A 27,935-nucleotide genomic window follows, 5' to 3' on the forward strand; every position below is an offset into this window, starting at 1 on the left:
ACTTAACAACCACGTAGCGGTGGTGCCCGTCCTCTGAGGCAGGGGTGCTGATCTTTCCCCTTCCTAAATGTGAGCCGTGTTTTGAGGGCTGCGGTCTTTGCTAATGAGAGTTTTCTTTCTCCAAACGAGAACAAAGTGTTTCTCAGAGCCGGAGAGCGTGACAGATCGAAGCTGGCACAAGAGCTGGTTCCCCAACCGCCCTTCTGCTGCCTCCCATATGGCCCCGTGATGGGCATTTGCAAACGTCTCTTTGGAGCAGCATGGCTCTATGTGAGTTAAAGCTTTATGTGCTTTCCGTTTTTAACAGGACACGGAGGGATGGAATGCTTCCTCTTTTGAGTCATGTTATAAGTGTGTACTTCATCGGTTGTGAAACAGTGAGCCACGTTTCTCTCGGTGTGTTGCAGTTGGGACTGTATGTACAGGTGGTGGTGCATCAGAAGGTAGAACAACCCAGCAGCAGGGCTCAGTTTGAAGTCAGAGTGTGTCACGGCAGGCACAGTCCCAGGCCAGCTCCTCTCCCGCTCACCCAGCGCCGGGCCCGGCCCCTGTGGCGCAGGAGGCTGCCGGGCCCGTGGGCGGGCCGTGCCGGGCGGAGCGGAGCGGCGGGGCCCTGGCTGCGGCCCAGCTTCCTCCGCCGCTTCCTGCCGCTGCCGTGCCTGCGCTCGCCGCTCGGTGAGTGCGGGCCGCGGGGTGCCGGGGAGCCCGCCGGCAGAGCTCAGGGGGCCGTGCCCGTGAGCGGCTCTTCCTGCCGAGCGGGCAGCGCGGGGACACGGCGCGGGGCCGGCCCGGCATGGCGGCGGCCGGCGCCGAGACCGCGGCCTTTGGGGGAAACTCGCGGCCCGGAGGTACGGGGCGGCGGGTCTGCGCCGCGGGGCCGGGCCGAGGGCGGCCGGGCGGAGATCCCCGCTCCAGGAGGTGCTCGACGGAGCGCGGCTGGTGCGGGCTCGTGGTGCCTCGGCAGCTGCCGGCTGCTGGTGTCCGCCAGCCGTCAGCGGCACGAACGCGCAGCGAGGTGAAAATAGCGGCATCGGGCCGTCCTGCCGACCTGCGGCGAGCTCCTCGGAGACATGCCTGAGCGGTGAGAGGGAACCAGCCGCCGCGCAGTTGGTTGGGCTTAAGCATAAGCTGCGGTCACTTCGCATTAGGAGACTGAGCGGGCGTGCTCCGCAAACACGGCTGTGACACGGCGCTGCGATCGCGTATCGCGATGCCGTCAGTAGGGCTGTGCGAGGCACTGACTGCACGGCACTGACTGCACGGCAATGACAGCACGGCATATGCCGGCCCGGGGGGGCCGGGAGCCGACGGTGAGCACCGGCCTGGGCCGAGGGACCGAGGGTGGGTGCTTGGGGTTGTGCGGCAGCATGGCCGTGCTCTTCATTCGGCGGGGTTGTGGGGCTGCAGACTAGTAACAGCGGCATATTTGGGTTCCTATTTCGATTCTTTCGATGCGTGGATGTTCGCAGAACTTAAGTCCTTTGTAGGGTTTACTTCAGGACCTCACCATGTTCTTGCTGTGGGAGTGTTGCCACTCGAGCAGGATGTGGCTGTGTATTAAGTACAGGAGCACGAGAATAAACGTGAGCAAAGTAGGAGCAGGTGGCACTCACTTCTGGTGTGCTGTGCCATGTTGTCTTTAGGTGTGAGTGAATTCTATTAGACCTTCAGTACACGAAGACTTAAAGTGCAGACATTTCTCCTTGTCCCCCTCCCCATAAACACATAGCATTGTAAATGGAAGTGCAGTAGTGGCATGCACATATAGCAGTCTGGTGGCAGATCGTGCCTTGTAAAACTGCTTTGCATCTTACTACAGTTGTAGTATTTTGTCAGATTTCTTCATGAAATATTGAACTTGAGTTCTGCAGTTTTGTTTCCACCTGATCTGCAAAAATGCAGCTGGCATCTCGTGGTTCTGCTGTGGTACATCAAGGACAAGTCGTTCTACTTTAGGTGTGTTAGCAAAACAAACTGGAGCAGTTTGTAGGAGGGGGAAGTAGAATGAAATGCTTCGCACTACACAGTGAGACTTTGACTTTCAAAGAGCTCAGACTAGTTTTTGGTAAGACCTTTATACTGTCTGTTCTACCACGTCTGTTAGCTCATTTCCACCACTTCCAAGGTAGATGGAAAGCCTTGCGTGGTCTTTATCTCTGTGGGATCTGTTCCAGTTCAGCCCTGTAGGCAGGGAGGCTGCATGGCTCTGTGACACCAAGGCCTCTCAGTTTGCAGTGTGGGCTTCAGTCTGCCCTCTCAGACAGTGCCACGATTCCTTTCTGTTATGTGACTTCTAAAAAAAGTATTTCTTATTATTTTTTAAGACTCCACAGATGTTTCATCACAGTTCACCATTTCTTGGTATTGCCCTTCGGTTCTTCTTTATGACTTCTTGTGGTTTTTGCCTCTCAGCCCTGCCAGGATGCTATGAGCTCCCTGCTGTTTCTCTGGCTGTTTCGGCTGTTACTCCTCATGTGTCTGTAATGACAGCACTGCTCACGTTGCTGCTCACACCACGTGGCTGCTGGGGCTGTCAGCGCTGCCAACACACTGTTGCTTCACTGGGGAAGTTCTCTCTGGCAGGCCAGCATAATGACTTAGAAGCTATTGCTCTTGCTGTGATACTTACGTATTTTTATTTCTCAAGGATATTCATTGGGTCTGTAGGAAAATCCATGTTAGGCCCTGAATGTGTCAGCCCAGCTGCTTTTCCCTCTTGGTGTGTTCGTGGTGAGTCTGGATATTGGCAGGACACTGTCAGACATTAAAATGCTAGCAAAAATATGTCATCACAGAACTGTTCCTTTTAATCTCTCAATCCTTTTATTTACTTGTGTCATAAACCGAGTTTTGGGCTCTTCTTATTCCAGGGCACATCTTGTATCTCTCTATCATTAAAAGCAATGGTTTTGGGGTTGTTTATTTTTTGGTGGCAATTAGGTTTCAGTGGTGCATACGTGGAGAACTGTGTAGAAGGCAGATGTGAACATTGTCAATGTTTGGCATGGACAGGTGAATAAAAAAAGATTAATAAAAATAAGAAATGCCATGGGATTTTCACTCTCGCTTGGGATGTTGTATCCAGTGGTCAGAAGGCTCTGTCTGTCTGATGTGCAAAAAGTACATCTGCGTCTCACTCTGTGAGGAATGCAATCTGGTGTCAGGACTGGCGTTTGAGCTCCAGTGATGGTGTAGGATGTGTGATGTGCCTTTGGGCTAGGAATCCATGAGATGACACTCTGACAATTTCAAATGACGTTTTCCAGGGGAAGAAGTGTTGCTGCCACTACCAGTCAGCAGTTCTGGTCCTATTACTGCTCCAGCAGGCAGCGAGGGCTTGTTTGCTGTGAAGGTTTTGGTGGCTGTCAGAACGCACAGCGTCCTGGTGGCTGATTGATGGCACTGCCCGGTTGCTGACCGTGATGGATGCGGTTCTCGCTGCGATTGGGTGACATTTGATCTAGCAGTGAGTGAGCCAAAATGCCACAGGTAATACTCCGAACAGACATCCAAAATAGATCAACTCGCAGCTTACATCAAAACATGTTGCAAATCTGCTCTCGGGGAATCCAGCATTACTGTCCTGGACAAGACAGTCATTTTGCAGTTAGAAGGAAGCTTGTAAAGTGCCATTACAAATGTGTTACAGAGCATCTTGACCTTTTGGCTTAATCTGCACATCTTTCCTGATCAGTGGCCTTGTGCTTTGGTGATAGGCTGCTGTTGGCAGCTGTGCAGTGCTGTTGAGAGTCATGAAAGCCCTCTGCTGAATTTTGGAATGCTGTATTTAGTGCCTTTTTGTGTGTGTGTGTGTGTGTGTGTTAGTGACACAAAATGATATAATTATAACTGGTAAGTTTAAATACAGATGGTGAAGCAGTTGGCATTAAGAATACCTGAGATGAACTGAGGTAAACACATTTGTCCCTGCTCATTTGCATTCAGGTGCTGACTGTTCACAGATAACAGAATCACAGAATAACCCGGATTGGAAGGTGACCTCAAGGATCATGTAGTTCCAACCCCCCTGCCTGACAGGGCCACCAAACATACACATTTACTAGATCAGGTTGCCCAGGGCCCCGTCCAACCTGGTCTTGAACACCTCCAAGGACAGGGCATCCACAACCTCCCTGGGCAGCCTGTTCCAGGGCCTAACCACTCTCCTAGTGAAGAACTTCCCCCTAGATGCTGGGATAGTTCACTGTAGTGGTTTCACAGTTAATGGCCAGTTCTTCTGGGAGAGGCTTTTCCATATCCAAAATAGTACCTGGAAACCACCTGGAAACTCTTGGTTTTATTTCGTAAGCGTGCTCAGGTAAACTGATGGTTATTAAGTTATTTTTATCTTACTGTTTACATTCCAGTAACGCAAGTGTTGTTCTCCCAGGTAATCATGAAATAGGAGAAATGTTGTGATAGACGTTATACGGATAAGAACACATAAACACAGCACTTGCCTGGAAGAGCTGGCACACTAATTGTAAGATGGGAAAAAACATGGATCTTGACAGATGGAATGGAACGTTGGTATGGAAGCTGGCAGTGTAGCGGGCTATTGCTGGTGTGATTCAGGTTTCTTACAAATGCCATAGTGAAGGTATGGCATGAGAAAACACTACCAGTGCAGTGAGGGATTTGTGGGAGCTGAGGGAAGAGGTACTTGACTGCTGAGTACAGTGAGCAAGGTAAGATGGGAATAAGTTTTGAGGAATATCAGCAATGAAGTTTGTAACTCCACCTCTGCTGCATAAAGATCTTGTGCCCAAAAGAGGAGTGGAACACCAGCCTGATGCCTTTTATTGGTCTCAGCTCTACTGCGTTTCAGTAAAACATAACATTTATGTTTCTTTCATTTATGTTATGCCTTTCAGTACCTGAAGGGAACTTACACTCAGGAGGGGAGTAAACTCTTCGAAAGGGCTGACAATAGCAGGACATGGGGAAATGGTTTTAAGTTAAAAGAGGGAAGATTAAGGTTGGATGTTAGGGGGAAGTTCTTCACTAGGAGAGTGGTTAGGCCCTGGAACAGGCTGCCCAGGGAGGTTGTGGATGCCCCATTCTTGGAGGTGTTCAAAGCCAGGTTGGATGGGGCCCTGGGCAACCTGATCTAGTAAATGTGTATGTTTGGTGGCCCTGCCAGGCAGGGGGGTTGGAACTACATGATCCTTGAGGTCCCTTCCAACCCGGGTCATTCTGTGATTCTGTGATTTAAAAAACAATATTTAATTTAGGAATTATATCCAACTCTTTAAGTTTCTAGATATATACTTCATTGATAGGACAATGTTAAATATCGACTATTTCAGGCATACCTTGCATTAAAAATAATCTAGGCATACCCAAGTTTAAGTCAACAAATTTAGCTCTGTTACCTTCTGTTGCTTGTTGGCACTTTATCAAATCTGAAGCCTTTAAAATTAGGCAGGCAGTTTGTTCTGCTGCTTTTGAAGTGTTTTGATCTTTCTAGAAAGGTGGAAATTAGCAGTTAGAAAGAGGAGCTTTTGATCTTCCTCAGCTTTTTGTAGGCAGGCTGCCATTACGAGTCATTTTAAAAGGAAAAAGTAAACCAAGAATAGCAGGCAATGATGATTACACTTCAAACTCTTGTATGCTGAACTCAAAGCCTCTGAACAAGTTTGGCAAGAACTATTTCTCATATTTGTACAGAGGGATTATTTAAATGGAAGAGATTTGACCCTTCATTTATTTTTTATTTTCCCATGAAACTGAATTATTTTTATTTACGGAGGCTGGGTTGGAAAGTGGCAAATCATGCAGCTATTGCCAGCATTTTAATCCTTGGTGTATCTAGTTCATTTTGTGTTCACTTCCCCTCTGCCTGCTTGTCTTGAATGGATTGTGCCTATGATCAAGAGAAACGTAAAGAGTTTCTTGTTTTCTTCTTAGCTATTTTTTATGGTTTGTTTTTTTTTTTGAGGGGTTCTATTTTTGTTCAGTGTTTTCACTCCTATTAATTGTCAGGCTTTTGTTTCACATACATGAAAACATTTGTGAGGAATAATTAAGTACAGCATAGGATGTTCTGCATGAATGTGTGCAAGAACTTCTTTACAGTGAGGGTGACGGAGCACTGGAACAGGCTGCCCAGGGAGGTGGTGGAGTCTCCTTCTCTGGAGATATTCAAGACCCGCCTGGACGCCTACCTGTGTGACATGGTGTAGGGAGCCTGCTTTGGCAGGGGGGTTGGACTCGATGATCTCTAGAGGTCCCTTCCAACCCCTACAATTTGGTGATTCTATGATAATTTCTGAAGCACCTTACAATTCTTTTATCCCTCAGTGAAATATAATAATCAGATTCCTCGCATGATCGCTTTGGTCCTAAATTGTTGGTAGTGATTTAAATTGTTACATTCGGGTTTTTCTTGTAGTGTCTTCAGTCCCCAAATGTGCTGGAAGAGGTCAGGAAGTGCTGTGTATGTGTTGTGCTATGTACTGTGCTACTTGCGTCTCAGGCACTTGCTCCCTTTTCTTACCCCTCTGTCCCACTTCTGTGCTTTGCAGAGATCAGACACGAGCCCTGTGTGGCCAAGTCCTGATATTCTGTGGCTTTTCCAAGAGCTCTAGAGTCATTAAACATTGCCTGATGGATGCCTCTGTGTGTGTGTTTGTGAAAACTGGCTAATCTGCTCGTCCTTGTTACCTTTTGTTCTGCCTGCTCTTACTCAATGAAGGCAGAGGAGTCTCCAGGTTGGTTGGTGGATTGCCAGAATGTGCATTGTCAGTGCTTGGGTTTTATGCCAGCATTTGTTTCTGATGCTGCCTTGATTATATTCATAGAACCATAGGGATTTTTTATGGAGGACATCTTGTGGTCTTCACTATCGGCTCTTTACTAATATAGTGTAAAATCATCAGTTTTCTGATGTATAAAGCTGGATCAGCTTTACTGTCTCATGAATGTCATGATGAACCTTCTGCTTGGTTCTGCTGTTTCTGCAGGAACCCAACAGTGGAGTTACACACAGAAGTATCTGTCCAGGTTTGTAGGAAGCCTGAAGCTTTAAGGCACGTGTTGCCTGCTTCACCCCAGCGAGGGCTGCTCACGTGCTAACAGCGGTGTGTTCCAGTGGCTTTCAGTGTTGCAGAAGTACAGAGAAGATTTAAAAGCTTAGATAGACATTGACAAACATATCTACTTGATCTATAATGAGAATATATCTTCTGCTATCCGTAAGTGTAAAGTGTTGCAGAGGTTTATTACATGTCAGTGTGGCAGCACAGCTAAAAATGTTTGGTACTGGTGGACCAGATGACTTTATTAACCTGTATGTGGTACGTACTCACATGCTTATACAGTTTAAACTTAACAATATGTTTAGACAATAAGCAATCCCTTTTTATCCTTCTTAGTAAGTAACAGATGCGGGTGAAAGATCCATCAAGAGTTAACCCTGAGAAAACGAAGAGAAGCAAAAGGCCCAACAGGCCGCAGGATGAAGACTCTTCAGACGATATTGCAGGTAAATGCATTAAGTGATGTTTTGCCCTAAGGTTGAGAGCTAGTAATTTCCGAGTTGACTGATAAAAGCCACCACTCATTGATACCAGGAGGTACTTTTATTGTTTGAATTCATAACGGAGCATCTTCAATCAAGTCTTTACTTTGTGGTTGTTACACTGCATGACTGTCCTGAAGGGTTGTTTTTCCATGACAACTATTTCAGAACACAGGGACAGTCTTATCCCGTGCATGGAAGATCAGATGCATGGCAGGGGGATATGTGGCTGAGCAGGGAGCTTCTGACTAAGCTGAAAGGCAAAGAGGAAGCACAGAGAGTCGCAGCGGGTTTGAGTTGCAGTCTGAGGGGCTTTGATTATGTAGGGATGGGATTTTGTAAGCCTACCTTGGTTAGAGCTTAATCTGATGAAGGGTTCACTGCATACTCTGCTAAGATGAGTGTGAATGTGCAGCTTGAGAGTGCAGGGGACTTAGGGACAAGGGACATGGAAAAAAGCTGAGGAACTGAATCCTTTCTTTGCCTGTCTTCACATGTAACAATATCCACACTCAGACTTCTCTGGTCCTTGAGCCTGGTGGCAGGCTGGATCACAGTATTATCTGGAATAGAAGACATTTGGGAGCTGTTAAGCAAACGGGACATATGTGAGTCTATGGGATTAGGTAGAATGCATCTGAAGGTGCTGAGAGAGCTGCATGATGTTCTTGTAAGGCTGTACTCTCGTCATCTTCATCAGTATCTTGACAGCAAACTGGGGAGAGGAGTGCATATAATGGAGGGTAGGTCGTCTGTTGAGAGTGGCATAGGCCTGCTGGAGAAATGAGCTGACAGAAACTTGACAGAATTCAACAAAAGCAAGTGGAGACTTCTGCACCTGGAACAAAATAATTGCATGCAATTGCAGTGTGGGAACCTTTACTGGTGCTGAATTGTTAAAGATTGTGTTCCTTCAATGTACGTATGCTTTCCTTCCTGTTATTTTCAATTGCTCAAAGTGTTATTTCTTTAGGCTTAACCTGCCAGCACGTGAGCCAAGCAGTGGATGTACATCATGTGAAGAGAGCGGTAGCTCAGAGCATCTGGTCAATATGTTCAGAGTGTCTGAAGGAAAGGCGGATGAGTGATGGTGAGCCTGTGGCACCTTCAGACATATGGCTGTGTCTCAAGTGTGGCTCTCAGGTAAGCACATGTTCTGAACTCAGGGGTGGATAGGCCCTGATTTTCTAAAGGACGTTACAGATGTAGATCCTGTTGGCATGGCGTCTCTTTACTTTCAGTGAAACAGTGTTACTTAAGTGCTTAGCTGTGAGAATTCATTCTTCAGCTTCTTTAATAGAATGGGATGTTGCCTTGTGTTCTTCGCTTTTTTTGGCAGTGTTTTGGGGTAGCTTTATTTAGGTGCAGTTCTGCATTACAGGTGGTAGTTCCACCTCTTCTCTGTACTTGGTGTGCATGTTTCTGTCACATATGGGAAATTAGCTCCAGGAACTGTACAGTTGCAAAATATATTAGGTGAGCTGGTTCATTTGGCAGAAGATACTGCAAATGCAAATGAATGAAAAAGTGAATTTGCTGGTACTGAAAAATGGAGTTTAGAAGCAACGTCATGTTTGGTTCAGCTGATAGTTGCCTAAAAAGAACATTTCACAGTTTTGTTAAACAATCTACAGATCTTTTTGTATAGCAAGGACAAATGCCAGCTTCTACCGGGATTATCTGAACAGATTTAATTTTGCAAAGAACCTGAGGAGGACTCGTAGGTTATCTCTGAAGATTTGTAGCTAAGGAGATCTTTTAAAGGAGTTAAATCAATGTGCTTTTTCATGTTTCTGCAGTCAATGGCCTCTAAAATTCATACCTTATTCAGAGACCAGTATTCCTCCTTACGCTTACCCTACCTTCTTCAGAGTTCCACTCTGCAGGCACTTGAAAAACTGCAGATGTTTTCTCTTGAATTTGCTATACGTGTTTTATTCTGAGTAGCTTTTTATTGAAAAAAAAAAAACACCCAACCCAACAACAACACAAGAATTTCTATTGCCTTTTGCTTTTGCTGTTTGGAATGCATGAGCAGTCTTGAACAGTGAAGGTTACCTTGATATTCCATGGACAAAATGAGCCACACAGTTATTCACTTTTCTTTTTGTAAACCTTTGTAAATGGCATAATTGGCTGTATATTGACAATACCCATTCAGAAGATAGGACTTATTTCTCTTCATTCAAAACAAGTTTAATAATGTTTCTAAGCAGAAAAGATGAGATACTATTTTTGTGTTGCAGTGGGTTTTCTTGTATTAGATAAAAGAAAATGTGCTCTTTTTTTTTCTTTTTTTTTTTTTCAAAAATGTTAATTGATTTCTTTGTCATACTGGATTATTTTGAATGTTAAACCCTCTCAGTTATTGATAATGAATATTTTTAGGCATTATAGCTTTCTGCTTGATTTTGAAAAGTAAAGTTTTTGTCGTTTATTTAACAAATAATATACTCCTTTCTCACTTGTCTTTTGTTCTCACTGTATTGATGTTTCCATTTTTAGGGCTGTAGTAAGAACTCAGAAGGACAGCATTCTCTAAAACATTTCCAAACAGCACGCACAGAACCCCATTGCATTGTTATCAGTCTCAGTACATGGATCATATGGTAAGAACAAATAGGAAGGTGTTCATTCATGCTTGTATACAAGGGTTGCTCCTAACTAAGATCAGTGTCTTTTCATTATTAAGAATACTTCTGGAAGATAAAATAAGCTGTTTATATAGATCTCTGAAGAGCAAAGAGGCAGGTTTTCTGTACAGAAAATGAGTTTGTCCTTAGATATGTAGAAAGGTCACAAATCAAGTAAAATAAAAAGCAGTTTTGGTAAACTTCCTGCCTGCCTGTCCCATGAGAGCTATTTTTTCTTTATATCTTCTTTGTCCAAACACAGGTTTCTTCCTGCCAAGCAAAATTCAGTCACATCACCCACCTTTTTCTTGTTTGTCAGTCGTTTTTAAGCAAAGTGTCCACTGAGCGGTGGGCTGATCTATGATTTTTTCAGTGCAAACTGTACTTTATTTCCATGGAAGAGGATTACAGCATACTGGCTTAGCAGTTTGTGAGTCCATTGTATAGTGTAGAGAGTTGACTGATTTTAGGGGGTTTGCCTTTCCTGCTTGTTTCTATCTGGATACTTTCAGGGCTTTTAACTGACATTAATTAAATCTGTTAATTTTGAAGTGAATTAGGGCTGGTCTAAAGAAGAGTATGTATGGGATGAGGGGATTTAATTTTACTCCTCTTTTTATCATGAAGATTTGAGACCTAGAGCATAAGTAATTTGTTTTAAAGGTTTGTTTTAAGATGCTTTTAAAGGTCAGTTAAAACTTGGACGTGAATACAGATATCCTGAATTCCATTGCATTTCCTCTTTTGTTTAGGTGTTATGAATGTGATGAAGAGCTGTCAACACATTGCAACAAGAAGGCTTTGGCTCAGATAGTTGACTTTCTTCAGAAACATGGTTCCAGAGCTGAACCAAGTAAGTGTACGCAAATAACTTTATCATGGACACCCGTAATGTGCTATCTCTAAAAATGGATATTTCAGATTTTAAGTCATTAAACATTTAATGCAAAAAGTATGTGTGAGTATGGGGGTATAATACAGTTTTTAACTGCACAACTATTTAGGCAAGTAATGCTTCACATAATGGTTTTTGTAAACAATTGAATTTCTTTTATCCAGCACAATTAATCTTTAAAAATATTTTGGGCTCTGTAGAATGGTTCTCCCAAGCTTTATTTTTAATGAAGAAGTACCAATTTGTTGTACAAAAATATAACTTAAGTAAAAAGCCATATGAATTAATGCACAAAAGCTGTGTGTAGGAATTAATGAATTGGATTTTTATAATGTGGATGTATAACGTTTTAAAGTTTCTTCTGATTCTGATTTGTTTTCTGTAGTTAATTAAATTTGTGCAAGGGGATCTTATAGTACTCTGTTGTTGAATGTAATGCTTTCTGTTCTTTGATTGGATTGTGATTTAATGCTTATTTCTGTTAATAGAAAATTACGTTGAATTATTTTCTTACTTTAGGAGCTTCCTGTATTTATCAATATATATGATTGTAGATAGAACTCTGTATGTGTGGCCCTCAACTGTCTGCTCTTGCTAATCCCTGTTATTCATCCCTACTGTAACACACATTGGAGCATATCTGGCTTTTGACTTATGAGAGACATCAGATTCCAGGTTATCTTCACACACACATGCAGAAAAGCTTAACTGAGCCTGTGAAACAGTTGGCTGCAGATTTTAGCAGAGATTGGCAGTCAACTGGTTGGAAATCGGATCGAAAAAGAGTGCCTTACTGGATTGGACTGTATTCTTCCAGCTGCATGTGCACAAACCCTTCTAGTTCTAATAGATGACAGGTAATTCTTGAGGGAAAAAAAAATCTAGGTGTCACTCAGAAATTCATATTTTATTTGGTCACAAGTTCTACATTGAGTAATTTATTTGTAATGAATTTATGGATTGCTCCTTTTTGCATCATTTTGCCTAGAATGATGAAAATGCAGCGTGTGATTTCACTTTCATTCATAGCTACAGTTTCAAGCTTTCATGTGGACATAAATTGGCATTGCAGCTTTTTTGCAGATTAAAATTGAGTATTTGATTCAGTTAATGGAAACAATTTCATTCTAGCTTAGAACTTCTGGGTAAGACTTTCATAAGTGATTGGATTCTTTGTGCTTCATGTTTTGGAATATTGATTTATGAAACTTGAAGACATCTAAAGCTTTCAGAGTTGGGGACTTAAAAAATTAGTCTTCTGTGAAATGTCTTAAATTAAGCAAGCACAGTTCCAGACTAGTTCAGAAAATGTAAGGTCGTCTTCACAATCAGGGGATTCATAGTAGAGCAGGGCAGAATGTATTTCCTCTCTATGTATTTGTGTTTCATTTTGATACTCTTTTGTGGAATTTCAGTTACACTCTATTTTGTGCATTTCAGTTAAATATCTGCTGAAAGGAATAGATTTAAAGGAATTAGATTTAAAGGAGTGTGTTAAAGGAATAGACTTAAACCAGTTTTTTCCCACTCTCCTGAATCAGGGATTAAGAGCTAGCCATTGTCCAGCTTCAATCTTTGTTTTCATATGCTGTGACAGGATTGTACGGAGTCCTTCCTGCTTGCTGTAGTGCCTCAAAACAAGGTGCTGTGGCAGTGACTGCTGTGTAGCTCTAGTAATCAGTATGACTGTTAGGTCAGGCTGGCTTTTACTGAGAGCACAAGGCAGTCCAGGTAGTGCAATTTAATATTGTTTACAACCTAATGTGTCTACATTCCTGGTGTCTCACACCATGTCTATGAGGTTTTTGTGTCCATGCTGCCTCAGAAGCAAGGCCCCACTGCTTGTTCCTTCTCCTTCTTTCCCCGTCTCCTTCACTGGTTCAAGCCTAAGGCAGCACAGGGAATTGGTTTAGAAAGCTGAGAGGGGCAGGATTTCTGCTGGCTTTGTTCTGGCCTAGGTCAGTTCCCCAGCGTGCCCCACTTCTACATGCTCACTTCTGCAGCGAGAGGCTGCTCCATTTGTGGGGATGGCTCCTGGAGGGTGGTCGTGTTGTATGATCTGTTCCAGACAGGGTCTGAGGCTCACCTGCAGTAAGCTGATGCAGAAGTAGGAAAATATGTGCTCTGAGCTAGGATTGTTCAGCCTGGAGAAGAGGAGGCTCAGAGGAGACCTTATTGCTCTCTATAACTTCCTGAAGGGAGGTTGTAGTGAGTTGGGGGTTGGCCTCTTCTCTTGTGTAATCGATGACAGAACTAGAGGGAATGGTTTTAAGCTGCGCCAGGGGAGATTCAGGCTGGACATTAGGAAATATTACTTCTCGGAAAGGGTAGTCAGGCATTGGAATGCACTGCCCAGGGAGGTGGTGGAGTCACCGACCATGGGAGTGTTCAAGAAACGTCTGGATGTTGTGTTGATGAATATGATTTAGCTGGGAAGTATTGGTAATGGTTGGACTAGATGATCTTCTAGGTCTTTTCCAACCTTGATAATTCTGTGATTCTGTGATTCTGTGATGTTTGTAGCCCTCAGTCAGGAAGTGGCTGTGCCAAGCTGTTCAGTTTGAGCTCTGTCAGTACTGGCCCAAAGGTACTTTATTGGGCTTCCTCAGAAGCCAAAAGAGGAAGAAGCTGTTTGACTGGTGTAGCTGCTTGCGTTGGTCCCAGATCCTTCCTGGAAGATGCTAGGAAACACTGATGCATGGATGAATAAGTAATAGGTGTATAAGCAAAGATTTCCTAACAGATCTGATGTTCTAGTTTAACTTCATGAATTTAACAGCATTCTTTTACATCAGCTAGTTACATTGAAGCGCTAGGTGCTTGCACTTGAGAAATGTAGCTTAAAAGTGTAAGTTGTCTGTTAAATTCTTAATTGGTTTAGATTAAAAAAAAATAATATATATATATATATATATATATATATATATATATATATATTTAGTATAGTAGTCAATACTAAACTACTGATTTTAAACCTGGAAATGCAAACTTGTTGGTTTTACAAAGCTTGTTTCTCATAGCTTATTTTTTCATTTCTTTAAACTTAATCTTATGCTTCCTTCAATTGCTTTTCTGTTTCTGCCTTCAATTAAAAAAAGCCTAATTGAACATATTTACTTGCTTTTCATACCCCAGTGTTGCACTGTAATAAAAATGCATCCTATATCTGGATTTCTTTATATTCTAATGGCTGGTTGGCATGGTACTTCATTACAATTCAAGTGGCATTGTGTAGAAAATCCTACAGAAATGCAGTATGAGCATAGATATAAGTAGCAGATGAAGGCTGTTAGGGTTTTTTCTTTCTATTTTTTTAATTCTTGAGAGCACGGGAGTCATTTAAAGATAAAATAATCAGCTTCAGTGTGTAAGGGAGGGTTATATAGATTTCTTAATTAACGCAGCCTGGAAAATAAACAAAAGCAAAATGCTTGTCATTTGGTACTAATGTGGTGGAATAGTGTGGCAGCAGGATCCCTGCTTTTCACTCAGCCTCTCATAAAGATTCGACTTCACTTCAGCTGTAAAAATGTGCAAATTACATTACTACTACATGACTGACTTTTGTAATTACATTAAGCGATTGAGATAAATCCCAGTGCTGGGTTCCCAAAAGAATGCTTGCAGCTGTGTGATTTTCGCATCTGATCCTATGGTTTGTTGTACCCAGCCATGCCTGCTATTTTTTTTTTCCCTTTTTTTCTTTTATTTTTTTTCCCTCCCCCTCTCTGTAGAGGAGTTTGTTTGGTTAAGAGGTCATGTTGGGCACAAGATGGAAGAATAAAGCAAGATTGCTTTCTAGGGTGTACCACCCAGAAATTTGTTTTGTGGTAAAGGTTAGCAGGCCATGATGATTTTCACAGAAAGGCAGGTGCAGTATTGTCAGCGTGGCACACTTGTGAGCTTCACATGGACATAATGCACATGTAGTACACAGAAACCATGCTGAGACATTGCTAGCTGGGTGCCTGCTCATTTGCTGGAGAAAATAAATTGTTCTGAGTGATTTAAAAAATGCATCTTTTCCTTTATAAAAGCCAAACTAGACGTAGGATCGCATACTGAATTTCTTTATAAAGCAGTTAATTATATTTGTTTGTGTGGCAATAAAATGAGAAAGAAGAATATCTGTTCTCAAATTCCTTAGTTAATTTTGTTGTTTGGAAGGTAAAGCAGAGGAGTGAGATTCTGCTAGTAAGTTCAGCTGCCCAGCTTTTGCCAACAGATGAAAGCTGAAAGCTTGATACTTGTTTTAGTGGATATAACTGAGGGATAAATTAGAAATATATAACTTTGCAGGATGAAATCTGGGTGTTAACATGTCTGGAAGAACAAACAGTATGAAAAATCTAAATGTAACTAGCAAAATAATGCAGAATATGTTGACCATCCAAATTTGAAGTACACCTCGGCAAAAAGAGGTTTCTGTTCTCTGTCCTACATTTTTCATATGTAATTAACTTGTTTGTTATAATAAAAATGAATGTTTAGACATTGTCATTTTTAGCTATAGGTTTTTCCCTTTCTTGTCTGCGTGCTTGCTTACATGTGAGGTGTAGCGCCAGCCATCTGAGCATAGAGCATCAGCTCTGATGGCTGAGTAGGTTGCTCTTTTACTCTACGCGCATGAGTTTTTTTAGTTCATAACAACCTACAGACAGAATAGTGGAAATAAAGTTGGTAGGACAGTAACTCCACAAGAGAAATTAGTCCTTTAAAACATGAATCTAGTGACCATTTATGTTTAATACAATGCTGTTTTTCTAAGGGTTGGATTCTCATTGTTGTACGGTGTTGGAAAAAAAATAAGATTTTTAAATAAAAAAAGAGTGCCAGATAGTTTGGTAGCATTTTGTAATACAGCATGAGGAGAACTTGGTAAGAGAAAGGAAGTCTATTAACCTTGCTTTTGCTATGAAGACCTTCAACTGAGGTACTGCAGTTCTATTCAATGAAAATGGCTTGACCTTGGGATACAAGTGCATATTCCTGGAACCCTCATTTTTAATTAAAAAAACAAACAAACAACAACAACACAGCAACAGTTATATTGAAAAGATGAGAAAAAATGCTTACTTCCCCAGCTGAAAGAAAAATTGGATGTCATTTACATTTTTGCTTGCATACCATCTGCAGCCCCAGGCACATTTCACTTTCAGCAAAAGAGGTATAAAAGTCCACGTACACTGCAAATGTTTGCAGTGCTGGAGAGCAGATACAGGACCACTGATAAGTTATCTGAATGTCTTTTACAAGTGGCTGTGCCAGCACTATGTTGCTTTTGCACCTGGGCTGGTGGCTTGTCATTCATGAGCTGAATTGTTCTGTGCATCAAAGTAGGGCTTGAGCTCTGTCACCTGTAAGGCCAGTTCTGCGCAGTTGTGATGTTCCCTTCTCTTAGATCCTACAAGGTGAGGTATAGATGATCAGAGGGATCTAGAAAAGCTGAAGAAAACAGTGGCACAGTATTAATTGTCTGCTGTGCTGTATGAGAAGAGCAGCCCCTGATGGCTGCCTGGGGCTGATGCCCACCCTCTCTGAGAAGGGCAAAGAGGTTGAGGGGACCTGTTAAAGATATAATAGTGAATTGCGTGCAAAAGTGAGGTGATGAATTCTGTTACACGTGCACTTTTCACTCACCTTGTTCTTGGTAAGGCTGACAGGAGTTCCTCTGTAACAGTTACTGCTGCCTGTGGCTGGGTGGATGGCAGTTCTTCCTTTCACTAAATGCAATTCAGCCAGGGGTTGTAGGTCCTTGTGTATAGCACTAGATTTTTTTTATAGAGTCCTTATCTTAAAATTCTTTTATCTGTACTGGCTTAAAAAAATCACTTTTCATATCCCAGAGCACTTCTGTGGAAAACATTACAGAATTGCAAGATTAGGTCAGGAAGAATCTGAAACAGTTCAGTGCAAATTCACTTTAAAAAATTATGTATTGGTCTTTTGATTAATAACAGGCTTGTAGCCGTGGGTTAATATTGCAGCAGGACCCTCCAGCCTCAAGCTGTAGAAGTACTAGCTATCGCAGGCATCACCAGCATCTTCTATTAAGACTGGGCAACTCATCACATGTCAACTAAACATTCAGCTTTAGGCCTGTCTGTCATCTATCCTCAAACCAGGGACGCTGAACAGAGTTCAATTAAGAATTGCTGTCCTTCCTCTGGCTCTCTGTATGTCCCTAAAAATGTCTGTATGGCGTGAGCTAGATTGTAATGGCAAAGCACTGATGTTTTTCACAGATACAAAAAACTAGTGAAATAGTGGAATTAGCTTGTAAAATGTACTGAAAAATCAAGAGATGGTAATTAAAGCCTTCTTAATGAAAGGAGGTTCCTACATTTCTGTAACAACATACAGGCCTTTTCTTAATTTATTGCTCCTTCTCACCCCTGTGCTAATTATCTGGCTTTGTGGCATCGTATGGCTGGTTCTCATGCACTGTGCTTAGCGATTGCATTTTTTCTCAGCCCTTATCACAAAACTGGATGCTGTTGCTTTGTTTTTTCCCCCTTAAATAATTTATATGTGAGGTTCAGCAAATGGAGCCTTGCTACTTGTGTGAAGTTTCCATTTAACCATGAAGTGAAATGCTTTTATCGAGTTTGCCCTGCAGATATGGTCCGCTGTGGCAGTGCTGTCCATATTTGGTGGCTATGCAAGGAGAGCCAGGTGGTGCTGCAAAGCGTAGCACAGTGAAGCGTGGACAGATCTAGGTTTGACATTTGTCATCCCGTACTGCTAAAGGGAAGAGAAAAATCTGCTTTTCCATATGCTTATGCTTTAATTTTTGCCTGCAGTTTTGTCCAGATGGCCTTGTGAACATTGTTTACTTTAAGATGCTGTCCCAGATGTTTTTGAATGCCGATGGATAAATGCAACAACTGTGGTATACTAATACACAAATTATTTACACAATTTTGGCTTTTTTTTTTTTTTTTTCTTCTTTTTAACCATCTCTTCTCTCCAGCACTTCTTTGTGTGCACACTTTTCCTAAAGAAACAAATCCCCAATGATATTATCCAAATAAGTGAGGAGTGCCTTCAGGCTGCTCCTTTCTCCCGCTAAGATTCTTTTGGAGCTCTTTGTGGGTGAAGGAGCGTCAGACACTGCAGCATAATCCCATGCAATATAAATTAAAAAATGTTACTGCACACAGCCCACAAAGCATTGACTGTTTTCGAGTGTGAGCAGCTCTCAAGATGTTTGTTGTTTACTGCATTCAAAAACATGTTACCTTTTCAAAGAGAATTTAGTCTCTTTCTTTGCCCTTCTCTTGATTTTCCACACTGGTGGAATGGAGAATATTTTAAAGCTGTGTAAGCAGCGTTACTAGGAACATTTAAAAATATCTTTAAACAGCAAAGCACCTCTCGCTGCATTTTGACAAACTCAGATGCAATTCAGAGAAATAATAATGCCTTGATGGCGCTTCAGGGTGCAGACAGACTGCATCAGAGGCTTGTTGCAGATAAGATATTTTAATGGCTTCTTCTTTATTTAATTAATTGTATTTTTTCATCTTGTAAGCAAGGAACTATGCAAGAACCTACATTAAAGAACCTTTTGGCATGAGCATTTCATTAACGTAAATAGGCTGGTTAGTTGTTTCCCAAGAACACTTTAATGAGACTTCGATGTGAAACTCATTAGACCAAATTCATGAATTCATATGTCAAGGCATAGATTGCAGCATCACAGTTCTTGGCATCTATTAAGTCCATAACTCGTTTGCATTGACATGCATTGTTAATCAATATTTAAGACACTGCAGATGTCAGTAATGTTCATATTTAGTCCCGCAACCATGACAATATGAAAGTTGCTAGTAGAATTCCAGGCTAAATATTGTTATCTCAAGTCTTTCCATTACCTCTAGGCTACAAGTTAATGACTGTCTAACTTTGCTGCCCCAATCTATTTAAATAATAAGAGAAATAGGGGAACGCACGGATGTTATGCTGGTAGCATATTCCACTGCAGATTTATCAAATTCTTGTGGTTTAAAATTAAAATAACGTTGTATGAATTTGGGTTTCACTAGCAACTCCTCAGGCTGTTACAAAGGGAGGTGAGCGGGGGAGTAAATGTAGCATTTGAGAAAACTGATAACAACTCTAATTGAACTGCCTTGGCCAGGTTGTACCGAACAATTTAAGGAAAGCACAAAAATTGGTGAAGGCGTGCAGTATTCAGGCGGTAACCTATGACTACCCCTCCATAAATGCACCAAAAAACAGCCCTTGTGTGGTGTTTCCCATGTGTCTAAAGAGAATGCGTTAAACTTCCTGTTGTTAATAAATGAACAGAACCTATTTTACGTTTTTTTTTTTTTTCCTGGGGTTTTAAGTGTTGATGTCTCATGTTTTATAAAGACTTTGTAAAGTGTCTTAGAGTACCGTTGGGGTGTCTTTCAGCTTATGTCAAAAGTAATAAACATAATCCAAAGAAGGACGGAGTTGTTTTAACTATCCAGTTATCGAGTAATGCTAATCCATAGTTTAATTACAGGTTCATCAAAAATCATCCGACTCCGTGATGAAAGCAGTGAAACAAGTGAAATTCTGAAAGGGAAAAGTTCTGGTAATGGTACCTCAGTTCCAGTTAAAGGAATAAATAATTTAGGAAATACGTGCTTTTTTAATGCTGTCATGCAGGTAAGATGGAATGCTCATACAGTTTTCTCTTTATAGACTTCAGAAATGTTAATCTTTATAAACCGTGGGCTTTGTGAAGGTTACCACTCTCTGCTTTCAGGAGGTTCTTTTCAAATTCCTTTCCTTTTTTTCTCTCTAAGCAACATTTCCTTTTAACAAAAAAAGAAAAAAAAAAGAAAAATGTTCCTGATCAGTAACATTTTTGAAGTATTGAGAGAATTGAACATGTCGTGTGTTACACGTTGCATATGTGTGTGGGTTGTACTCCAGCATATGGTTTTATTTGTAGTTCAGCATTAGGCAGTCATGAGTAAGACACGGTATTTAACAGACTGGTGGGGTTGGAAAAATGGTACTTCGTGCATATTTTTATTGATCATATACATTTTTTCCTGACCAGAATGGACTATCTGAGTAAACTTATATTGATTTGGATGTATAAGGAATCCAACATCCTAAAAATAGCAGCAGCTTTACTAGCTTTTATATTGGAACATCTTAATGCCCGCTGGTTGGACAGAGATATATATGTGTGTATCTGCAGTCAGGAGTGAGCACATGAAATTAAATTGCTACAAAGGTGTCCTGAACTGGCACACTGCACTTAACATTTATGATGGTGGCTGTAAAAAGTAAATTTTTAAATATATAATTGCTACAGTTTATTCTCTGAGCAGATATAGGGCACTGAGGAAACCTAACAAAACAAAGATGCTCAACAGTAACAATGTTGTTAATAGAAAAATACTTGGGAGTTGTAGAAACAGAATTAGATCCAATTTAGAAACAGTCTGAGATTAATAATAGCTATTGTAAGAGCGATACCTGCTTTTTCTACTGATTTAATCCTCAGTTGCGCATTATTAAACATGTCTGGTTTTGTCTAACGGTGAGTTTAGAATGTATAACTAAAGAGAGCTGTGTAGTAAAAAGATTGGTGTGTTTGCTTGGATTTGTTTATTTTTTCTTTAAGAATTTGGCACAGACCCACATACTCAATGAACTGATGTACGAGATGAAGGAAAAAGGAACAAAGTTAAAAATCTGTCATACTTCAGACTCCCAGTTGGTAAGTATGCAGTGCGAAATACAGATTTGGGCAAATGTGGGAATCATAGAATCACCAAGGTTGGAAAAGACCTAAAAGATCATCCAGTCCAACTGTTCACATCCTACCAATAGCTCCCACTAAATCATGTCCCTCAACACAACATCCAATCGTTCCCTGAACACCCCCAGGGTTAGTGACTCCACCACCTCCCTGGGCAGTACATTCCAGTGCCTGACCACCCTTTCTGAGAAGTAATACTTCCTAATGTCCAGAAGAAGCTGGAGCAAGGAAATCACATCTCTGTTCAAGACAAGCTCTTACTCTCCTGTTTCTTTTTGTCTTAGAATTGTAGACGAGATCAGGTGTTGCCAAAGTGGTATGGCTGCCTTTTAGTAGTTCAGCCGGTTTATGATGTCTGTGAATCACAGAATCACAGAATTATCAAGGTTGGAAAAGACCTAGAAGATCATCTAGTCCAACCATTACCAATACTTCCCGGCTAAATCATATTCATCAGCACAGCATTCAAACATTTCTTGAACACTCCCATGGTTGGTGACCACCTCCCTGGGCAGTGCATTCCAATGCCTGACTACCCTTTCCGAGAAGTAATACTTCCTAATGTCCAGCCTGAATCTCCCCTGGCACAGCTTAAAACCATTCCCTCTAGTTCTGTCATCGATTACACGAGAGAAGAGGCCAACCCCCAGCTCACTACAACCTCCCTTCAGGTAGTTATAGAGGGCTATAAGGTCTCCCCTGAGCCTCCTCTTCTCCAGGCTGAATGAACTCAATTCTGTTACAAAACCAATTGTTCTGCCCTGAAAGAAGGGGAATAGTCACTTCTTTTCAAATTTTCTAACACTGAAGTAGCAAATAATGCTTGGCCCTAAGAAAGAGTAGCTTGTCTTTGTTTCCCATTTTGTTTCTTCAGTATGCTTCTATAATACAGAAAAGAGTATTTTTGGCTCTATAAAGTATTGATGAAATATTTTATTCCGGACTGTCTCAGCAATACGTTGATGAGGCTTGTGAAATGTACTGCGTGCTTCCCAGATGGAGAGTTAAACTGAGGGTAACAAAATTCTAGTTGAAGACTAAACATCTTGTGCTCAAGTTCATCGGAGGCATATAGGAAAGAAACTATTGTCATTGTGATCAACATCCTGTTGTACCTTGTCGTTTCTTGGAGATACTCATTTTCATAATATATTGTTGGTGGGTGGAGTAAGGATAATGCCCCTTTCCCTCCTGTAGTTGAAACAAGCAGTTTGCAGAGTTTTCGTATATATTTTTTTCTTTCTTTCTTTCTGCTGGTTGCTGGGAGCTTTCTGGTGGTGGTAAGGATTGAGAGGTGGGAATCTCTCTGCTGAAATTACAAACATTTCTGTATATCGTTCTCAGTTGCACTCATATCTTCTCCAGGCAAGAGCAGTGTGAAATTCATTGCACTGTTATCTGTGTTATTGCTAATGGCAGTTTTGAACAGCAGCATGTTTCACCAAGTTATTCCCCAGCCACAGCTGAAGTCTGGAGCTTGTTTGTTCCGGGAGGCTTAGAAAAGCAGTGGTATGTTGGTTTATGTGTGATGTGAACCTTGTGCAGCCATAAGGTTGAAAGATTTATTTTCTCTTTAATGACAATACTTAAAAAGTAAGTAAGCTCTTTGGAGCACAGAATATATTTTGTGGTCTGTGTGTGTCAGCAGAGGATCAGAGGACTCCAGTAGCCTAACTGATTGTAATGGTGAAACTCCCAGCTTTGTGCTTGGTAAAGGGCATTTCTCAAGTTTTGATAGTGCATGTGTAATGTGACGTGATTACTTTATGTTTGTGTGTATCCGTAGAGCTTATATTTTCTTCAGTTCTATGTTTAGAAGAGGCACCTTCTCTAGTTGTTTGTCTGGAAATTGTAATCTGTTTTAGTGAGGATCAGAAGACCAGTAGACACTGTGACCAAGGATGAACTTAGGGGCACATGAAGGAGAGCTGCTGACCTGCAGCTTTCAGAATACAAGTAGCCCCAAAGCAGTTCAGCAGCATCTTCTGCTCTAAGACATGGCTGCTGGTCAGTTCCCTGCAGCCCTGGGGCCCGCTGGGAGGTACGAGTCTTAACCAGGAGGAGATGATGCCATGTCCTGTAGGTTGCCCACAAAATGGCTGGTGTACACTGGTCTGCTGTCAGCCTCTGTTTGTGAACTGCAGTCTGAGCCTTCCTGATGCTCAGCTCCTGAGGGAGCAGGGTGGGTTTCTGTGGCCACTGGATGTGTGAAAATTTTGGTATGCAGTTCTCAGCTCAGTGCACGTGGGAAGAAGAGTAAAACAGATAAACCAAGGGGTATGTGATGGAAACTTCCACTTGGCACTTGTGTACTGAAAAACAGTTTGAATAAATAGGATTTCATTATGTTTGTTACTAATTAGTTTCAGAGAAAACATGGGAGACATCTCCCCTATGGATAGCTGTGATGACCCATAGCCTGGAAAAAAGAACTCACTGTTTAAAAACTCATTACTCTCTCCATAAGCACTCCTACATTTCACTTAATTCCGGGAATAATGGATATGCCTCTTTAAAAAAAAATGCTGGTTAATGGCCAGTTTATTCGCTGAGAATTTCTTGGTATTGTTACTGTTACAGTTTAGTTAATAACTTTGCTCTTTCACTGTTTAAGTCTTCAAAGAATCAAACTGTCTAAGACTAAAAGTTAATTTTTTCTTTGTGATAAACGTATTAACCCGAAATAAGACTTGTGTGTCACTCATTTTGAAATCTGATGCATATTTTACTTTTACTTTGAAGGATCCTTTGGTGGTAAACCTCTCCAGCCCAGGACCCTTGACTTCAGCGATGTTCTTGTTCCTTCACAGCATGAGAGAGGCTGGAAGAGGTCCTCTTTCTCCCAAAGTGCTGTTCAGCCAGCTTTGCCAGAAGTATGTATTGCCAGTATCTTGTCAATATCTGGTTTTTTTTTTCCCCTTAAATTTACTATGCTATGTTTCTAAGTGTACCATGTTGTGCTTTCTAGTATGTCCTTATTACCGAGTGGTCCAGAGAATATCATCTTTGTGTTTTAAAGTTCCAGGATTCCTTGTTGCACTCCAGGTTGTAAAGGCTTTTCATGAAATGTGTGCCTCAGCCCTTAACTGCTGACATGCAATGGGCTTTCATTGGGGCTTACAGAAGCAGAAGAGGGACTTGCTAAAACAAAACCTAATACCATTATCTTTCAGGTTTTGTTGAAGGCTGTATATTAGATTAAAGTTGTGCTAGTACTGTGAGATGTTCAGATGATTTGAAAAAAAAAAATTCAACTTTTAAATGGGAAACCTCTGCTATAATGTCTGTTCTTGGCATCATTTCCAAATTAAAAGGCTTCTAACAAGTAAAGATGTAAAGCAGTACTGAAATGGCTTATGACTCCAGGTTGCAAAGAGCTTAGAAGCCCTAAAAAAACCTCTGTTTCTTGTTATGGAAAATGCTTACAGTGGTGCTTTGTAGGTATCTTCAATTATGATGCAAACAGTCTCGCTTTGGAAAACATCTGTGGAGGACTTATTTAAAAGCTTTTGCAAATATTTTAATATTGACTTTACAAGCAAAATGAGCTGTAAAAACAGAGTAAATGGAGGATGTTATTGTTGAGTCTCACATTTAAAAAATGTAGAAGTTAATAATACATGTTGTTTGTTACAATATTGTTAAATAGAACAAGAAACACTCTGTGTGTGTTCTGCAGCAGGAGATTTAGGAGCATTCCAACTTATTGCTGCAGAATTCCAGGGTAACATAGCTGTGCAAACATGGGTTTAAAATATGCAATAAAGAAACCTCAGCTTTTAGGCTGGAGTGGAGACCATTTAATTCGGAAACAGAAATCCCATAATACTCTTCATTTATCCTCATTAATATCATACGTTTTTTGTTTTTTTTTTTTTTTTTTTTTCTATTGTAATTGACTTATTTTTGGTTCTTCTGAGCTGTAAAAGGAAGTGTATGTAAAATGTCCTTATAGTGACTTTGAATCAAATAGTGGTGTTCTCTGCTTAGCATCATCTGCTTGAAAGAAAAATATACAAGGAAGTTAAGATATGTCCTTTGCTCTCTTGTTTCATGGATGACTCAAAAAAGTAATTATAAGTACAAAACTTGGTAAAGAAATGGAAGGGAAAATGTTAAATAAGAATAGCAGCTTTTTCTCTGTAAAGACTCAGAGTAGAAGAGAAAAGACAATATCAAACATGTTTTGAGGCCCAAGTCAGCAGATTCATTACAAAGTAATAACAGTGCAGTGCACTTCAGATGAGGTTGCACTTTTGAAATAACAGATGTTTTGTATTTGCCCTCTGCGTTTATATTTGTATAGTCATCAGGTGATGAAACAGTATTACATATTATAATATCTTTATTTTCTTTTATTTGATTATATTCTGATCTTTAAGATGAGTGTACACTAACTGTGTGGTAAAAGCTCAATGTTTTTTTATGTGAGCAGCAGACTTGCTGTTCAGATATCTGTGTGTCAGGTTCTGCCATCTCATATTTTTACCCCTACTTACTTTCGTTAGCATTGCAGAGCAAACTTCACTGAAATGAATCCTTTCCTGACTCATGTATCATGATGTAATGAAGGCCACATCCTGTTAGCACGAAGTTAAGTGTTCCGGGACTGTAAATGCCTGCGCAGTTAGGATAGAAGATTTTGATCTCTTGATTCTTTTGCTGTTGATGATGCACAAGAAAGAAGAAAGGGAGAAATGCAGCAAATTCAGCAGTCTGCACTGGTAGTAGTAGAAGAAGGGGGAGTCTTTGCAAAATGAATACATTTACTGTCTGTAACTAAAACAAGACACTTGCAGTGTTCTGTCATGCCATTTTTATGAAGTCTTTTTTCATTTTTTGGAGTTCAGTTTTCCACTCCTTAGCAAAGCTGAAGTGAAAGGGGTAGGACAGGAAAGTGGTGGGAGTCCCAGCTAGAAGGAAGTCTGCATTGCTGCAGCATTTTCCTCAAGGTGCTTTTTGAATCTTGCCAAGACATTGTGTTAACAAAGCAATCTTAAAGACCTGCATTAGCACAAACTCTTTTTACTTAACAAGCAACTGTGTGAGAAGCAGTGTTGTCCTCCTGTGTGGATTCTCTGCTGTTTAGAAAGATTCAGCTTGCTAAAAGGGACACATTATTTATAGTTTCCCTTATATTCCTAACTGGAATCTTACTTTCATAAACTTTAAAGAAATATTTGTAATTGTCATCAGTTTTGCTTCTATTTGTCTATTAGCCTCAAAAGTTATGAAGATCAGGTGAGAGGAGCATATGTGTCTGCTCCTGACTGGATCCTTGAAAATTTTCATTAGAAGTATTACTTCTGTTGTTATTTAAACATAACCCATTTGTTTTACAAAACTAAGGACACGGGGAATATAGCCTGATCTGGTGGTTGGCAACCCTGCACATAGCAAGGGGGCTGAAACTAGGTGATCGTTGTAGTCCTTTTCAACCCAGGCCATTCTATGATTCCTTTTGGTCTAGAATTTAAGTTGGACTCTAAATTTGATCTCCCCTCTGATCACTTACAGTTCTTGTATGTTAACTACTAGGTGAAATAATTTGAAGAGTTCAGTAACAAGTGAGATTTTTACCTGATTTTTCAACTGAGATTTTTAAACATTTTGTCAATTGTATTTCCAGCAACTTTACATTTTCAGTTAAAATGACCTTAGTATGTACATCTTTAACATAGGAGCAGGGGTTACATTTTGCATCTTAGAGCTATGAGCTTCCAGGAAGGTAAAAGCTCAAACAACATCTCTGCTAAAGAGATAAGAGGATGAAGGTGAAAAGAGAATAACTGCACTGAAAAAACATATTCATGTTTCAGAGAGAGATGTCAGAGAAAGATACGTCAGCTAATGCCAGGGGAGAAGGGCACAAGTGAAGGTCTTCTAATGCTGTTGTTTTATATATTGCACTTAGAAGATTTTTGAGTCCAATTGCAGCTTGGTTTCAGTTTAACTTCTTTCCCCATCAAATATCTCACTGGCACAGTCTCACTGCGCAGAATATGACTGCACCTTTCTTCAGTAAAGAGCTTATGAAATACATTAGAGAGAGTCTAAGATATGATACTAGGAGTTGGCGTCAGTGACCAAGGAATTGTCTTTCCAGCCCTGTATTTACCATGACATTAGTTTGGGAAGTTGCTTATAGTGTAGAAAATAGGGAGATACACTGAATGATTGTGCAGAGTTTAGACTATTAAGTAAGATAGTGATTTCCCAGTAGCATCTTTATCATGTGCTGCAGAAGACTGGTTCTTCAAAAATAATAAACACACTAATTTCTCTGGCTGTCTAAATACCTCAGGTAAATCACTACTGTGCTTGGAAGCTTGGAGAAGAAAAGTGTATTTTAAGCTTTTTTAAACATACCTATATTTATACATATTGAAAAAATTTGTTTGAGTTTGAGATTTTTTTTTCACATCCCTAGAAGAGTAATGACATATTTTCATGTTGGAACAGTTGACACGAGATAGAGACATGGAATCCTTAGAGTTGGAAGGGACTTCTGAAGGCCATCTAGTCCAACTCCCGTGCAATAAACAGGAACGTCACAGCTAGATCAGGTTGCTCAGGACCTGAGCCAGTCTCACACTGGAAGTCTCAAGGGATGTGTCATCAACCACATCTCTGGGCACCCTGTGCCAGTGCCTCACCACCCTCACTGTAAAAGACTTTTTCCATATATCTAATCTAAATCTACTATTTTCATGCTTGAAACCATTTCCCATTGTTCTATCATAACCTACCAAAGAATCTGTCCCCTTCTTTGCTGTAGCTCCTCTTTAGATACAGAAGAGAGGTAGAAGAGATATAGAAGCTGCATAGTTTTAACACCTGACACTTACCCTCTTTTGCAGTCCAATTCCTGATAAACTTCTGAATTTGATATCCAGAGTCACTTTTTTTTTGGAGGGAGGGAATGGCGTGGTGAGGGGAGGAAGGGGGGAGCTTGTCCTTGGAGGATTTCAAGAGTTTGTCTGCTTCAGATGTTCCAGAATGAGTTTGAATGCCAGCACTTGAGTTGGACATCCTTACTCAAATTGTTTGAGATGTGCTCAGCAGAAAAAGAGCAAAGAAGCAGGGAAGGAAGGAAGGAAGGAAGGAAGGAAG

The 27,935-nt window shown here is 40.9% G+C and overlaps 1 protein-coding gene across 7 annotated transcripts in view; it reads left to right on the top strand.

Moving 5' to 3' along the window:
• Positions 1–27,935, top strand: part of USP45 (ubiquitin specific peptidase 45) — a 52,210-nt gene that overhangs the window by 695 nt on the left and 23,580 nt on the right. Inside the window, exons 1-8 of one of the 7 annotated variants that reach the window (XM_015858823.2) lie at positions 36–270; positions 7,377–7,486; positions 8,496–8,665; positions 10,028–10,131; positions 10,908–11,008; positions 19,566–19,711; positions 20,685–20,780; positions 23,565–23,695. In XM_015858823.2, coding sequence (XP_015714309.1) covers positions 7,387–7,486; positions 8,496–8,665; positions 10,028–10,131; positions 10,908–11,008; positions 19,566–19,711; positions 20,685–20,780; positions 23,565–23,695 — 848 coding nt within the window. In that variant the 5' untranslated portion in view covers positions 36–270; positions 7,377–7,386. Of the gene's footprint in view, positions 1–35; positions 271–544; positions 676–1,149; positions 1,311–1,419; positions 3,490–7,376; positions 7,487–8,495; positions 8,666–10,027; positions 10,132–10,907; positions 11,009–19,565; positions 19,712–20,684; positions 20,781–23,564; positions 23,696–27,935 lie in introns of those variants that run through there. The other 6 variants (XM_032443709.1, XM_015858819.2, XM_015858822.1 and 3 more) reach the window with 6 other exon arrangements.

This window comes from Coturnix japonica, chromosome 3 (genome assembly GCF_001577835.2).
Source record: "Coturnix japonica isolate 7356 chromosome 3, Coturnix japonica 2.1, whole genome shotgun sequence".
NCBI classification, from domain to species: Eukaryota; Metazoa; Chordata; class Aves; order Galliformes; family Phasianidae; genus Coturnix; species Coturnix japonica.